General features: G+C 42.5%; 1 protein-coding gene across 1 annotated transcript in view; it reads right to left on the bottom strand.

Annotated features, from left to right (window-relative positions):
• Window positions 1-15,929, bottom strand: part of LOC103895799 (neural-cadherin) — a 46,031-nt gene that overhangs the window by 9,746 nt on the left and 20,356 nt on the right. Inside the window, exons 15-27 of the mRNA XM_009275505.1 lie at window positions 14,645-14,831; window positions 14,342-14,485; window positions 12,351-12,634; window positions 9,758-11,375; window positions 7,739-7,832; window positions 6,770-6,954; window positions 5,935-6,167; window positions 4,600-4,877; window positions 2,927-3,141; window positions 2,304-2,431; window positions 1,344-1,471; window positions 1,070-1,202; window positions 807-987 (exon numbers count right to left, since the gene is read on the bottom strand). Coding sequence (XP_009273780.1) covers window positions 807-987; window positions 1,070-1,202; window positions 1,344-1,471; window positions 2,304-2,431; window positions 2,927-3,141; window positions 4,600-4,877; window positions 5,935-6,167; window positions 6,770-6,954; window positions 7,739-7,832; window positions 9,758-11,375; window positions 12,351-12,634; window positions 14,342-14,485; window positions 14,645-14,831 — 3,808 coding nt within the window. The remainder of the gene's footprint in view (window positions 1-806; window positions 988-1,069; window positions 1,203-1,343; window positions 1,472-2,303; window positions 2,432-2,926; window positions 3,142-4,599; window positions 4,878-5,934; window positions 6,168-6,769; window positions 6,955-7,738; window positions 7,833-9,757; window positions 11,376-12,350; window positions 12,635-14,341; window positions 14,486-14,644; window positions 14,832-15,929) is intronic.

The raw sequence follows: 15,929 nt of genomic DNA, 5'->3' as shown, positions 1-15,929 counted from the left end.
CCTGGAACCATTCAAGGTCAGGTTGGACGGGGCTCTGAGCAACCTGATCTAGTTGAAGATGTCCCTGCGCACAGCAGGCGGATTGGACTAGATGTCCTTTAGAGATCCCTTCCAACCCAAACTATTCTATGATTCTATGATTATCCACTCTTGCATGCTTTTGTTCTCCGATACATATTTCATGCTGATTTTGTACAGGATAACACATTTGCTGGAGCCAGCCTGATATTATGTCCCCACATGCACGCACTGCTGTAATCAAGGGGCATTGCACAACCTTCAATTCATTCCAGTGACTGTCACAGGCAAATGCAATTATCCCCATTTTATAGATGGAAAATTGGGCCTAAGGACTTGAGGGTTGTGCCCCCAGGTTTCACAGAGAGAACATACCAAGCTGGCAACCTCATCACTCTTATAACCGCTGCAAGGTGACAAATAGTACCATGTTAATTAAACTACATTTTGTGATCAGTATGATCAGAGGAAGAAGGCACAATGCAGAATGTTTCATCTTTCACCACTGAGAAATAAGATGCTGTGATGAAAAGGACAAAACAACCCATCTGACCACATGCCTCCCCTACAAAGTAAAGCAGGTCTCAACAAGACCCTCATCTGTGACATTATCTTTATTCAACAAGAGTTAGAAGGATCTTTACATTGCTGCAGATCGAAATCACTCTCAGAGTACAGCATGGTCTTATTAGGCTACTCAGTTCAAAGTCATGGCAAATTTAAAGCAGTATGTTTGATGCTGTTCCCACAGATCCTCACCATTAATTTCACCCTAGAACTTGCAGTACCTTTTTCGCAGGCTGGTCCAGCATATCCTGGGGAACAGTCACAGTGAAAGAAATCCCAACCACCAACACACTTGCCATGGACGCCACAGGAGGCCATCCCACTGCTTTGACACATCTCATCCGTAAGGACACAGCCGGGAGCGCTGTTCAAAGACTCTGCAGGGTGCTCTAAATCATAGACCTGGAAAAGGACAAAGAGAAGCATCACATCAGGTGTCTATAGTTAACAGCAGTAAACCCAAGACTGGTCTTAGTAGCCCTACCTTACTATCAACAATGACATTGCGTATGCAGCCAACAAACCCTCTGAAGCGCCTTTGTGAATCGTGGTAAGGCAAAGTCTTCTTAACTCCACCCAGCTGCAGGGGCTGATGGCCACTGAAGAGCCTACTCATGCTGAAGGGAAGGGAGGGAAAGAAAGAATTAGTGGCATGCAAAATACAGCAGCTTGGCTGAATTCTTTTCCCCCCTTTTTCCTTAGCTCTTTTGAGTCATTATGTTTCCAGTTCTTGTTGTTTGTTTTTGTTTCTTTTTTACCTTTGAGATCCCACAGTCTCTTCAGAGGCTTCACAGGCAGACAGATCCATTTGGGAGATCTTCTTAACGACACTGTCATTGTCTCTAACCGAGACATTTACGCAGTGGTCAAGAATCAGCTTCACTTTCTAGAGAAAAGCATTATTTAAAACAATTGCATCTGGGGGACGTGCATACATTTTAATTACACATTTTCTTTCACTTAGCAGAAGGGGGGATAGTAACTAGCAATTACAGTGCAGGAAACTTTATTAAAATAATAAAATACTTCCACATACTAATCTGGAAGGTTATTGCACATGGCGTATAACTAAGGAGCCACACAAAAGAAAGATCTGACTCTATCATGACCATGCCAAGTCACTGACACGGCAGAGGGAAGATGGGATTTTCTTGGAGTTCTCTGCCAAATCAGAACCCAGAGAGATAATCTAGCAGAGCAGACGGTCTGCCAGGCTCCCCATCCCAGATCCTGACATGCCCCCCAGCTTGTCTTATGGGGGAGAGGAAGGGGGAGCCTAGTAGATGCCTTCACCAGTGTTACATCAGCAAGCTCTTCCCTTTACACAAAAGCATATCTATTTCCTTTGTGCTGCACGTCTAAAGTCACTTGGTGAGACAGGGTTTCCCGCTCAGAGAAATTAAGGATATTTCACTCCATCAGTCCAGGAAGCATTTAGCCCCTGGATTATTACAGCTCTGTAGTCTAAGCGATAGATAGGATCATTAAACAAAGAAAATAGCAGGGCCAGTTTCAAAATTGGACGAGACTTCTCCAGGCCTTGTTCTGCTTCACTGCTTCAAGACTGAGGGGACGAGCTGACAAACTTCAATCCCTGCTGTTGCAGAGATGATGGAAGACTGATTGATAAGAGCTCTACAGAAGGGAGGAAGGATTTGGAAGGAATAACTAGGTACATGAATTAGTGCTTCCACAGGATTGTCCATATTTACACTTGCCTTTCCATCATTTATAATTTTAATATTGTGCCAGCGGCGATCTGCAACATTAACTTTTTGTGACAGCTGCAGGAAAAGGTCACCAGAGCTGTGGCTCACGGTCAACGATGGGACACCACCAGAGAGCTCTGCAAAGGAAAGACTCTTATTGGATACGCACTAACCATGTTCTCACTCAAACTCAGTTGAAACGACTGTTGCAGTTAGATTTTAGTTGGAGGAGTTCTTTAGACAGCTTAAAAAAATCCAACTTCTAACAGAGTGACACAGGATACAAACTGGGCATACTCACAAATTTTTCTGCATTTTCCTTATTTTCCAAAAGTAACTTTCTGAACCTTTTTTTAAAAAAACCCTATCAACTGTAAGTAGAATCTTACCTTCACACAAACACAAAGAACAAATAGTCTTTAAGTTGCTAACCTAATGCAAGGAAATCTTCCCGTTCTCCAGGCTGCCCTCGTGCCACTGGTCCATGGTACAACAGAAGGCCATCGGCAACTTCAGTGATAAACTCTAAGGAGATAACTTTCTGAACCTTTTTTTAAAAAAACCCTATCAACTGTAAGTAGAATCTTACCTTCACACAAACACAAAGAACAAATAGTCTTTAAGTTGCTAACCTAATGCAAGGAAATCTTCCCGTTCTCCAGGCTGCCCTCGTGCCACTGGTCCATGGTACAACAGAAGGCCATCGGCAACTTCAGTGATAAACTCTAAGGAGATGCGGCTCTCAAAGCAAGGCTTAAGAGGAGGGAACCAGGCATAGCCATGGCCTCTGAAGCTGTGTTTTGTCTGTTGGCAGTCTGGTCCATGGAAATTTGCAGAACATTTGCATCTATTAAAAAAATAAATAAAAGCAAAAATCCACCATCCAAGCAGAAGTCATGAAGGGCTTTTCCCACAGCAGGACTCTCCACTTTAAGCACAGGGGCCCATGTTGCCTAGGCCATAGTGCGGGTTAAGCACTAGCAAAACTCCCGTCATAAAATGTTCCCTATTGACTTGTTTGTACAAACACAATTTAGCTTTAGTTCTAAATGATAATATGCCTATGCAAGAATAATTCTGTGAACAAATGATGGAGACATTGTAATATACAAAGCACCTGAAAACCTCTAATCTCTTCAGCAAAGATAAGAAACCCACTTTTCACTAGGCTTAGTTATCAGCTTGTTTAAAGACTTTATAATGTTGACAGGGAAAGCAAAGGAAGGCTGTGGGAAGGTAATACGATCCAGAAAAAGTGAGAAAAGGGATGACAGTCATAGATCTTGATAACTTCACTCTTATTGCAAGCTACTTACTGGTTTATTTCCTTTACACTATCAAAAATAGATGCTTGGGGTTCTTTCCTTAATACTCTGGGGATTCTGTAGAAAAGAGTTATCATGGCATGACAATAACAAAAACGGTAAGGGGGAAACTAAAGGAGCAACAGAAATGGGCAGGAGGACAGGGAGGGAGAACAGCTGGGCCCCTATTTCTTAGTTTCTACTTCCCATAGATTGCTAGTACCTAATGGGAGCAGAGTGACAGGGTAGGATGCAGAAAAAGATCACTCAAAAAAACCCACTGAAAATGGAGCAGAAGTAAAGAAGCCTCAGAGTTGAGCAAATGATAGGTGGAGGAGCCTACCGAGAGTTTCTGGGCAGCAAGATTTCCCTGGCTGATTACATCTGAGCAGCAATGTCAGACGCAGATCTTTACTATGACCAGGGCTTCTGCAGCTTCGTTCTGAGTCCTATCACCCCTATCAAGGGTTCTTAGAAGAGGCTGGCTAGTTGTTTCTGCTTTCCTAAGTTGGGATGACCGTTTTTAAGCAAACATGCTTAAGTCTTGCCTTCTGGAAGGGGACCAGGCTCATTCTGAGCTACTATAGTCCCATCATTTTTTTCACCTTCATACTATTTTGTCTATAAGATGTCATTTCTGGAGAAAAAATGAGGCAAGGAATGTGGGGAAGAGGTTATTAAGTGACATAAGTGACATGATTTAAGTGTTTAACAACATTAAGGTAGGTTGCACAAAAGAAGAGCATTTTGCGGGATGATATTAAAGGAACCGGTACAGCCTACAAACTTCCCAAGGTTTTCCCGGAGACTATGATGAACCTAAGTATCTACCTGAAAATAGAGGTTTGTTTGCAAGACCTATGCGTGAAGTATAACAAAACTCAGATCTGCCACAGCGAGAAGACACGCAGTGACATGTCCCCAAGCTTCCAGTCCTCCTCCTTACTGAGGAGACTGAGCTAGAAGCATTTTGCTTGCACACCAGACAAAACTTTACCAACCTGTAGCCCAAATCAGTATCCACACATGTGCCATCATTGAGACAAGGGTTTGTCTGGTATGAGGAGCAGGAGAGATGAGGACTCTCCCGAGCTGCACAACCACACAGGGCACGACTCAGGACTGCCACAGACACCAGTGAAATGCTTCCAGCTGTGGTTATTGTTGGCACATGACTCTGTTCATGCCTGCTGATGCATCCGCTGCTATGAGTGCAGTTTGCAGTCACGCATTCATCAATGCCAATCTGGGTTATATTTATATCCAAGATCTTTTCCAGCTGTGGAGAACAATTAGTTGCATTCATCTGACTTTTCCACAGAGAGGAAGCTCACAACGACAGCCATGAAAAGCCCAAGTCTTACTTATTGTCAATATTAGTTGCTGTGCCACTTCCTTCCAACATCTACCTCGCTCTATCCCACCAAGGGCAGCTCAGCCTGGCATCTGTTAAGGCCAAAGCCTTGGTATAAGTCAATTATAGTGTGAGTAAGCACTTAGAAGACAAAAAGATTGTCATATTGATCATAAGCTGAGTGGATAAAGAAGACAAAAAGATTGTCATATTGATCATAAATTTTAATCTCTGATGGCTGTGATGGATTATTTACATAGCATCTGATCTGTATTTTTAATTCGCACTTCTGTCTTAAAAATATTGGGAAGGGTGGACAGGCATTGGGCAATGAAGAAATACCTTTTCTGGCAAGAGTGAGTTGGTACTGCAGCACTGATTCTAAAATAACGCTTATTTCAGCCTCTGTGTACCAACAGACACATTTCCAACAGAGTGAGTCATTTAACTTTGATCAAAACTTTTTTTTTGCAAGAGGGGCGGGAACTTTACTAAATTGTCAATGCACATTTCCAATCTGGTTTTCCACTGGAGAATGGTTATTTTACTGCTTTGCCCTCTTAACTCAGAAAGTTGGAACTTTTGACTGGTTTGTGAGTTTCAGCTACAGAACATTTCTGTGTAGAAGGCTATAAATTGAAACATTAAGACACCATGTAGAAAGGCAACAGCCAAACACATCCTTTATACAGAGTTTAACAGTCTTTCCAATAGGAAAAACAACTTCACTTTCCTAAAAGCTCATTGTGTTTGTGTGACTTAATATGTACTTATAGGCTGGCTTTTAAAACACTCATATGTGAAGCTTTTAATATAAGTGCTAAAGGACTGTTTGAGTTTACTGATAAAAATGATCCATTTTTCTCACACATTAATTACTCCCTCAGTCATTCTAAATACGCGCATCCACTAGGCAATGGATATTATCTGAATAGACACAATGAGAAGATGCTTTAGTTTCATACGTAGTATGGATACTTACCCATGCTCTGGAGGCTGCTACATTGCCATTAAGTTTTTCTGCTTTATAATAGGGTGGACCATAAACTGCAAACCAAACATCAACCCCTTGGGTTTGACTTGTGCTATTTAATACACTGAAAATGTGAACGTTTTCGAGTTGGACTGATATAATTTCTGAAAGCAGCTTCTTCATCTGGTAGTATTTACTCTGTTTTTCAGGGGACTGGGATATGAACTCCTCTGGAGTGATATCTGTAATAAAAGTTAAAAACCTGACAAACACGTATCTTGCAACTGTTGTAGCAATAAGAGAGGAGCACCACAGAATAATATTAAGGCTGCAGAAAATGCACTCAGCTGCAAACTCAGGAGTATTCTCACTTTTAGGCTCTGAAATTTTCCATGCTGGCTTCTGCTCAGGGTTTGTGTTCTCAAGCTTTTTGACTCTTATTAATTTCTTTTTTTCATTCTTTTAAATCAGAAACATGTTTAAGAAGATTTTACTTTTCCACAAAGACTGAAACCATTTGATGAATTTCAGGCAGACACTTGTTCAAATTAAGTTTTTTCTGAAATATAAATTGCTGTTTTGTTAAAAAGTTGGTGTAGAAATCTTGCATCTTTGTCTTCTGCATCAGACAAGCATTTCTTGCTGTCTTTTTCTCCATAGATGTACCTTCACATACAGTGTCAGAGGACCATACAAACAAAGATGCATTTTCAAACCCTTACCTAGAAAACTATTAACTCTCATCTCATGTTTAAGAGCATGAGAATTCTAAGTAACACACCAGTAACACGAAAGAGGTAGATTTCAGTATTACGATCCTAACATACTTCATCCCATTGCTTACCTTTTATTCGTATAGAACCAGCATTATGAAGGGCATCATCTTTGATTTCCTTCACTATAACCTTTACAGTTGAGACAACATCTGGCCAGACTTCATCAATTACTCTGACTCTTATGTTGTATGTTCCTGGTGGGGTTCCTTCTTTAATAGTCAGCAAACCTGAGTTATCATTAAGGCTAAAGTACCTGTAATAAGAGTTAAGCCAAGGAACAAGCTATGAGAAGTTCAAAAGCTAAGTAGCAATTATCATCGCCGCTGTTTTTTCTGATCCACTTTATTTTGGGAAAGCTATCAAAGAAAGCAGATGTGTTCCCTCATGAAGGGACAGGGCAGAACAGAACTTTTTTACATTGCCTTCTGTTGGCTCCTAATGACTCTTCACCAGTATATCAAGAAGGTTTCTTCCTGCTTTTATGCCATAGGAACCATGTAGGAAGACTCAGGCTACTATAACCATAACTTTGGAAACAGTGCAGACTCCCAGTTTAGATACATTCATTGAGAGTGACACCTCTGTCAAAACCTCCGAATGGCACATGTACATCTCAACCGCAGTCACAATCCAGACACTTTGGTGTGAACACATCCAATACAAGTAAGGTCTTAAAACTAGTGGTGACACAGAAACATCAACTCTCCAGGAGCATGGAGGAAGGAGGATGGAAGTTAGTGGGTATTTTTTCTGTTGTGGCTTGCTGATACTGATTATAGGTATGACTGTGAACAGGAATTTGGAATGGTGTTCTAGCCCATCAAGCAACAGGAAGCAGACCGGTTTGGCATACAACATTATCTACTGCAGCCTCACACTCAGAAGGGCTTTTGGAGAGCTACACACAAGCATCTAACCAACAAAATGCTTTTGCACACTTGTTTTCAAAAAAAGGCAGTTTAAATACTTTTTAGGTTTTTGTGTGTGGGCAAGATTTCCATACGTTTCACCCAACTTCCATGTTTCTCTCCAAATACCTTGATGTTTTTCCTTCAAATTGGTAGATTTTGTGATCCCAGTCGTCATCATCAGGGGCATGGACCTGGCCCAGTACAGTCATGGGGAGGATACCTAAAACAACATAGCATATAAGTGGCACGGTCAGATCTCTCACACATACACAAACAGGCTGGCCATTCAAGTTTTACTGGTTTAAGTCTAAAACCTCTTCAGAAGTAGTTATGATGGTTCTTGAGGTAAGATGTGCACCAGTCTGCAAATACCACACAGTGTCCTGCTTATCGGGTGTTTGCTGTATGGCTACAGCGATTTAATTCAGCAGGTGGCTGCAATGAAAAGCAGACGAGAAGGAAAAAAGACAAGCCACCTCTAAGGAAAGATGTAAGAGATACTCAGAAACAACATCGGAATTACTCATTTTCACTATTTTGGCTGCAGTATCCCACCAACTTACAGAGTGGTTTAGGCAGGGATTGGGGTTTGGCAGGATAAACAACCAAAATGCTGACTAGGTTATAAAGGGTAAAAACCAATAGCAATTTGGATGAAATTACAGCAAGATAGAGAGGATGTCCAAAATACAGTAACCAGGCTTATTTTGAGTAGATGGTGAGACTTTGGGGTGAGATGGAAAGCAGCATGTATTCTGCTGGTTTTGCATCCTCTCAGCAAAGCTCACAAATTAGTATTTTTTTGTTTTACAAAAGCTATTTCTGAAGGAGAGATCCACAGGTATCTGAATTCGTATATCTACTGAGTAAAGAATCAAGGATACACAAAGAGGAAAAAATGTGGGACTTCACCTTGTGAAAGGGAACAGCACAAACCCTGACAAGTGAGGGACTGCATGCAAAAAGGAGAGAAAACTGTACCTCTCCTGCAACTGTGGCAACATTCATTGGATATTTTGCGGGAGACAGTGTACAGGATGCCCTGGTGTTTGTCTCCCACATTATATGAATGTAACATACAACATGATAGTAGCCTTTTGATTCGGTCTCTCCTTAATATTTTAAAAAACCAAAGAGCTGAAGACTTGAATAGTCCCTCCCAGAAATTAACAATACGGATGAGTTTAACCTTTAAAGAGGCAACTAAAAGGGAATTCAGGCTTAATGAAAAGATCTGGTACTTAGGCTGCAAGCAGACTTTCTCAGCAAATAGCAACCAGACTTGGTTTCAACTTTACAATAAGCTGAACTTGAAAGCGAGCACACAACAGGCAGAACGTTTCAGTACAAATAAACAGTCAACAGAATCTACACAGTAGTTTCTAGCGTGCCCACAATAGACTATTTAATGTGCTATCAAACCATAGGATACACAGCAGAGTAGAAGAGGAAGGAATGACCTGAGCCTACATGGATGCAAGCATCCCAAAATCTTTTTACCTGTGTGGTTTATTTTGCTGTTGGGCTTATTATGTGGGGCTTACCACAAGAGAACTGCTAGCTAATTGCCAAAGCAAGAAGGGAAAGGTGGCTTTTCTTGCGCTGCCTGCAGCCAACATTCACAGAAAATTCCCCCATAACAGCATTTGTCAGCTGAAGGCTTATATGAATGTCTCAGGAAGTTTACACATGAGTTCAGCTTAAGAGTATTCACTAAAACTGAATTCAATCTGGAGGAGGAAAAAGATTTAAGGAGGAAGAAGAAGGTTCTCAGCATTCAGACTCATCACTTCTTAGCAACATTATGAATTTTGTTAATTTTTTTCCCCCTGAAATGTTAATGCTGCTGGAAAACTGCATCTGAAAACAAGAGACCATTACTCAAGTTTGATAGAAACATGCATGGAATAGCAGCCAGCTATGCTCTTCTTTCAAGGCTGGCTCAGTTTCTTCCACAAACCAAGTGGCCCAGAGTCCTGTGCCCCACACACCTACTGCTCTCCAATGGGGCTTAAGCAAACTTCAGTAGCACCTCTATTAAGATCTTAGCTTATGTGGAACAGGACAGAGTCCTCCTATGAATCTCACAGCTGCTCCTTTGACCTTACTGTCACACTTGGAAGCAAGCATCAGGGAGTGATTTACCATTATAGCTGTAAATGAGATATTCCATGTAGCCAGCAGAATGCGGGTGGTCATTTTGGTCCCCAATATTCACGGTCAGGGTGTTGGTGGAGCTCATTGGCGGGATCCCGCTGTCCGTGATCAGGATGGGCAGGTAGAACACCTTGTGCACTTCTCTGTCAAAGGTACGCAGCGCGGTGAGCAAGGCACTTCCATTGTGGAAGTCCTGCAAGTTGAAGTTAGTCAGACTATCGAAATCACTGAGAAGGTGAAAGGAGAAAGGTGCTCCGTTAGCAGCAGTGTCTCGGTCCTTAGCATACAGCAATGTAGAGGTCTCGTTCATTTGGACGACCTGTGGAGAGGCTGTGTTTTCCCAGACCACTGGGTTATAATGAGCCTCAAACTCTGGCCCGTTGTCATTTACATCCTGCAGAGTCACTAAAACAGTGGCACTGCCAGTCAGAGGGGGTTGCCCCATATCAGTGGCAATGACAATGAGCTGGTACTGTGTCACTGCCTCATGATCCAGCAGTCCTGCAACCACCACCCACCCATCACTAGCCATAGAGAACTGGCCACCTGGGTCAGACTTGTTTAGCAGGTGGAAAGAAAACCTTCCGTTCAGGCCAGAATCCAAGTCAACAGCAGAAACCTGAACAACTTTGGTGCCAACTGGCGTGTCTTCCCCCAGTGCAGCCAATTCATAGAACTGAGGGTAGAAGACAGGAGCATGGTCATTGGAGTCCTCCACATAGATCACGCAGTGAGCGATGCTGAAGAAATCCATATCCTCTGCTTTCACAGTCAAATTGAACACCCTTTCATGAGGCTTCTCGAAGTCAACCCGCTTTCGTAGCCGGATAAACCCACAGTTGTTGAATTCATCTGTCTCTATGGAGAACTTGTGGTCGTTGTCGCCATCAAGGATGCTGAACGTCACCATGGCATTTTCTCCCTCATCTCTGTCCACAGCAGACACCACTGCCACCTCAGTATTAATACTCGCATTCTCAGAGACAAATGCCGTGTAGATCATTTGCAGGAAGACTGGAGCATGATCATTTACATCGGTCACCAAAATAGTGGCGGTGCCTGTCCCAGTGAGCCCTCCTCCATCTCTGGCCTCAACCACTACTAGGTACTTGTCTTCCTTCTCCCGATCCAGGGACCCGAGCACTGTATAGATGGTGCCGCTAACTGAGTCAATTGAGAACAAGTTCAGATTAATTTCATTTCGGACATTCTGAATGATGCTGTATGTTAGCACAGCATTCATACCAGCCTTTGGGTCATCGAGGTCCACTGCTGTCATTTCCATGACGGGAGTGTCTGCTGGAGAATCCTCAGGGACGTGGCCCATGAAACAGCCATCCAACACACAGAGGAAAAGGGGTGCATTGTCATTCACATCCCTCACTTCTATGATCACATCTGCAAAGCCAGTCAGTCCTTCTCCGCTCTCATCTGTTGCAAGAACAAGAAAGCGCCACGTTGATCGCTTCTCACGATCTAATCTTTTATTTGCGCTGATCTCGCCCGTGTTCTCATTGATGCTGAATTCACTACTGGCCCCCTGTCCATGCAGGGAATAGTTAATGGCATTTTGATCAGCCGCTTGGTCGGGGTCTGTGGCAGAAACCTGGAACGAGCCACAGCAGGTAAGTGTTTATGTAAAAGAAAAGGGGAAATCACTGTTCTTTTATTGATGGCAGTTGGTATTGTGCAGGCTAAATAAATAGCATGCATTTTAACAGCAAACATTTATTGGTTTGAGTCATTCAAGTCACGTACTCTTTCAACAAACATCATGCACAGCCTAGAGAAACAAAAAGATCATGTTTAAACAGACTAATATATTCTACTTTCTAGTATATTTTGGAAAGAGGAAATAACTGGAGGAAGAACCAAGTGGAAGTAGTAACAGATCTGCTGAGCAAATGTTTCTTGTGAAACTCTTTCGAGCTGGAATACAAAGGCAAACAGGGGCCGTTTCTCTCTGAGTGAAGAGAAGGCTGCAAAAACAGTGTGGCCATACATCCAAGCTGATTATCAGCACAGGCCAGAGAGAATGCCCAGCTCCTGATCTGCATCCAGGGATTGTTTGGGAGACTGCTAGCTGGACCAACCAAGCAGTCCTCATGCCAGGGACTGCTCTAACAACAAAACGATGAAGATGATCGAGTTCCAGAGTCAAAGAACAATCCCTGGTAATGTTTATTTGGTAGTATAAACGTAGCCAAAGAGTCTGTGACTTAAATGCAAGAGGTAAACATGCCAACCTTGCTATGCTTATACAGTTACTCAAAATACGCTAACTCTGCTTTGTAAAGGAAAGCCATCACATTTTTCAACATTTAGAATCATAGAATCATTTAGGTTGGAAAAGACCCTTAAGATCATCGAGTCCAACCGTTATTTATGCTGGTCAAGGGAGCAAGTCCATCATGCAAATTCAACCAGACTTTATTCTTTTCTTTTCAGAAAGTTGCTAGCTAAATCCTAATACCAGGGCTCACCCACCCTAAAGAAACTATCTTTTTGGATTTGTGTGAATGGATGGGATTGACCAGAACAAAAAGTCAGGTTTTGCTCTGCTTTGTGCAAACTGCTTTACCTTTAGGACAAGTACAGGCAGATCTGTGAATTCCTCCAAGACACTGCCCTGGTATTCGTTCTGAGTGAAGGCTGGTGCTTCGTCATTCTTATTGACAACATTGATGATGATAAGAGTGTGGTTTTCCCATTTTCCATCAGAAGCTACAAGCTGGAGCTCATAACGTTGTTCTTGTTCATAATCCAGAGGCTGAGCAATGAAGACAGTTCCAACCTCAGGTTCCACATCAAAAACTCCTTTCACATTTCCTGATGTGATCTGGTACCTTAGTTTAGCATTTGCACCTACAAGAGAAAGCAAATGACCGCTGCCTGTCCACTCTCTGAATGCTCAATCCAGCTATACACAGTGGACATGTAGCCAAGAGAAACCTTATTTGCCCAGACTGTTACAGCGTGTGTGGGAGATAAAACGTAAACACAGCCACAAACAGAATGATCCATGTATGTAATTTGAAGGGTTTGTGTATGGTAGATCGGGGGTTAGGTCTGCATTTATATTTACAAATATCATTTGCAGTCACAGACAAGCACCTGTTTATTGATAATGAAGGAATTGTGTGTCTCTAATTTATTGTGCATTCATTTGACAATAATAAAAAGGTAACATACTATTAAAACACTAGAAGCTATTTTTGCTCAATGTTTCCTAAGCCTCCCATTTCAAATGCCAATATTCCTTAACTTTTTTTTTTAACCACTTGATGGTGCTAAAATATAACAGAAGTCCTCTATTTTGAGCAAGAATTCGTCTCAGAACATTCCACCTGTACAACAGCAGTTGTTTGATTGCTGCAAAAAGTTTAGGAAAAATAGAATTGTTTGGTGCTTCATGTTTACTTATTGGAAAAGGAAAAAAATACATGACATTGCATTCCAGGATAGAAAGTCATTTCCCAAATTATACAGGTGAACTGCTAGGAGTAGAAAGAACATTCAGCATTTTAAGTTGTGAGTCAACTGTGGATGAGAAGACTAGAGCAACATGGATGGCAAGAAAGTGAAAAGGCTGTACTCAACATTAGTGCTTGGAAGAGATTGGCTACCTTTGCAGCATGAGTTTGAGCATCACTTGCTAGTCGCCTTTGCCAAACTCTCTCAAGTGCAGCAGCCGGTTTTAAATGGCCTCTTTACTTCTCCATCATGGGCACTAAGAGGCACGGGCATTACAGCACTGCTACCGAAAGGAATGGTCAACTCCCACCTGCTCCCAGCAACACGTTCCTCTGGTGCTCATTCGGGCTCTGTCACCAACACACCAGCTTGCCTTCTTTTCTCCAACGGGTTTGTTTTTCTCCAGCAAGTTGAGCTGGACCAACTCATGAAATGAGCAAAAAAGCCGCAGCAGAAGCAAAGACAGGAACTGACTGCTGGTGCATGATATTGGACTGGCTCAGCCCATCTGGTCGCACCACACTGTAGGGGCAGTTTCACACCATCAGAGCTGATGTAAATGTGAGCCCAAAAAGAAGGTCTAGCTTTCCCTTTTTTCCTGCCTTATTCCTGCCTTCTCCCTGTCTTCACTTCTGGCCATGTCATGCCCCATTGTCCACTGCTTGTCAGATTCTTCCACAAGCATATTCAACCCACTAACTCACCAAAAAGCACACAGGTTTGGTTTTCTTGCAATAGTAGTAAGCAAAACTGACTCCCAGGGAGATCTGGAAAGCACAGGAGTCAGCACAAAGCGAGCACATGCTCAGGAGTGAGTGAGTTTTTATGTTACCTCTTGTGAAGTTACAGCAGGGTTGTGACTCCAGGTGATTTCATTCTGCCCCAAAGAGATTGCCAGCTAGCTTAACCTTTGCACTGCGAGCCTGAGCACCTAACAAAAGAAAACGCTCCTGTGTGCCCAGAACTTCTCTCCTCACTTTTACAAATGCTTGAAATGCTTACTCATCTCCTGAATGCAGAGATCTGTTTGCCCATGAAGGAAGTAGCACTACACACAACACACAGTAACACTAAGAGAACTTAGAAAAGTCCACTCACCCTCATCTTCATCATCTGCTGTTGCTGTCACAACAGGACTTCCAACATCCCTGTCCTCGTCTATGCTGACCTCATACACTGGCCGAGGAAATGCCGGAGCGTTGTCATTCACATCACTGACAAAAATCCTTATGTAGGCTGTGTCTAAGAAGGAGATGCAAGAAGAACATGCGTACTAGAAATGGCAGAGGTGGAATACCATGTCATATTCCAGACAGCTCACATACCCCCCAAGTCTAGAAAAGTTAAAGAACCCAATCTCTGATATCTTTTACCCAATATATAATTCCTTACTAGTTTTACCTGTGTTGGGCTGCCCATGAACACCAGGTCTAGCAGATTCTGAAGAGTCCTGAGACTGAACTTCAATCAAGTAAGAGGCTCTTTTCTCTCTGTCAAAAGATGCACGGGTAGAAATAATTCCTGTCTCAGGCTCAATGGTGAAGAATTGGTAATCCTCACTAGCATCTTTCAATATTAAGTAGTGAACCTAAATAGGAAACAGTTAAGAGAGGTTGCATTTTCCACTTTCATTTGTATGTCCAAGTGCTGTGACCTCCCCCTTCCCCAGTAGCCTCCTGGGCCTGTCTGCAAAGTAGCAACACTCTGAAGAAAGACAGTTCACCTAGACATAATTTTCTAAGTCTTTTGCCCATTTTGATATAAAAAACCAGAATTCTTAAACAGAAGAACATCTGTACCAGTGATATCAAGGCCCATCAGCCCAGTGTCTAATCTCCAACAGTGGCCAGTAGGAGCAGTTAAGAAAGATCATGAATAACAGGACAGAGAATGTATGGAATGACATCTTCCCTGGTGTCTCCCCAGCTTCTAGCAACCCACTGTGCTTCTGATTAAAAAAAAAATGGGGCTAACTGAGAGTTTGTGTCTCGATCAACAGGACTGAATAAATTAAAACCTCCACTGATGAAAGCTATCCACATTTTTCCCTTTAACAAAGGTTTGGCTTCCTCCTCTGAAAAAAACATTTCCACCCCCACTGCCAAATCGTGCCCAGAGCACCGCCAGGCAGTTCTACCACACAGGTTGCTCTTCAGAAGTTGCAAAATGACAGTTACAGAACAGCAGATCTCTACTAGTCAGAGTTCCCTCCCAGAACAGCTAGTAGGATTTTTGGAAAAGGCTCAGGAAAATGCACAGAAAATGAGCAGTTTCCTTCATAACACTGCTTTTTCCTAGGGTTGGGTCATTATGACAATGATGGTCAAATGTTGGTTTGACCAACCATTTGACCAATGATGGTGAAATGCAATGTTATTTAATTGACCATATTTATATGGCCGTGTTTAACTGATCATTGTCCTGGTTTTGGCAGGGATAGAGTTAATTTCCTTCCTAGTAGCTGGTACAGTGCTGTGTTTTGGATTTAGGATGAAAACAATGTTGATAACGCACCCATGTTTTCGTTGTTGCTAAGCAGTGTTTATACTAAGTCAAGGACTTTTCAGCTTCCCATGCTCTACCGACTGAGAAGGCTGGAGGTGCACAAGAGGGGGGGGGGGGGCCCAGCCAGGACAGCTGACCCAAACTGGCCAAAGGGACATTCCATACCATGTGACGTCATGCT

The sequence above is a fragment of the Aptenodytes forsteri genome, unplaced genomic scaffold (genome assembly GCF_000699145.1).
Source record: "Aptenodytes forsteri isolate BGI_AS27 unplaced genomic scaffold, ASM69914v1 Scaffold208, whole genome shotgun sequence".
Lineage (NCBI taxonomy): Eukaryota > Metazoa > Chordata > Aves > Sphenisciformes > Spheniscidae > Aptenodytes > Aptenodytes forsteri.
The sequence above is the reverse complement of the archived record's forward strand: the minus strand, read 5'-3'. Positions and strand labels throughout refer to the sequence as shown.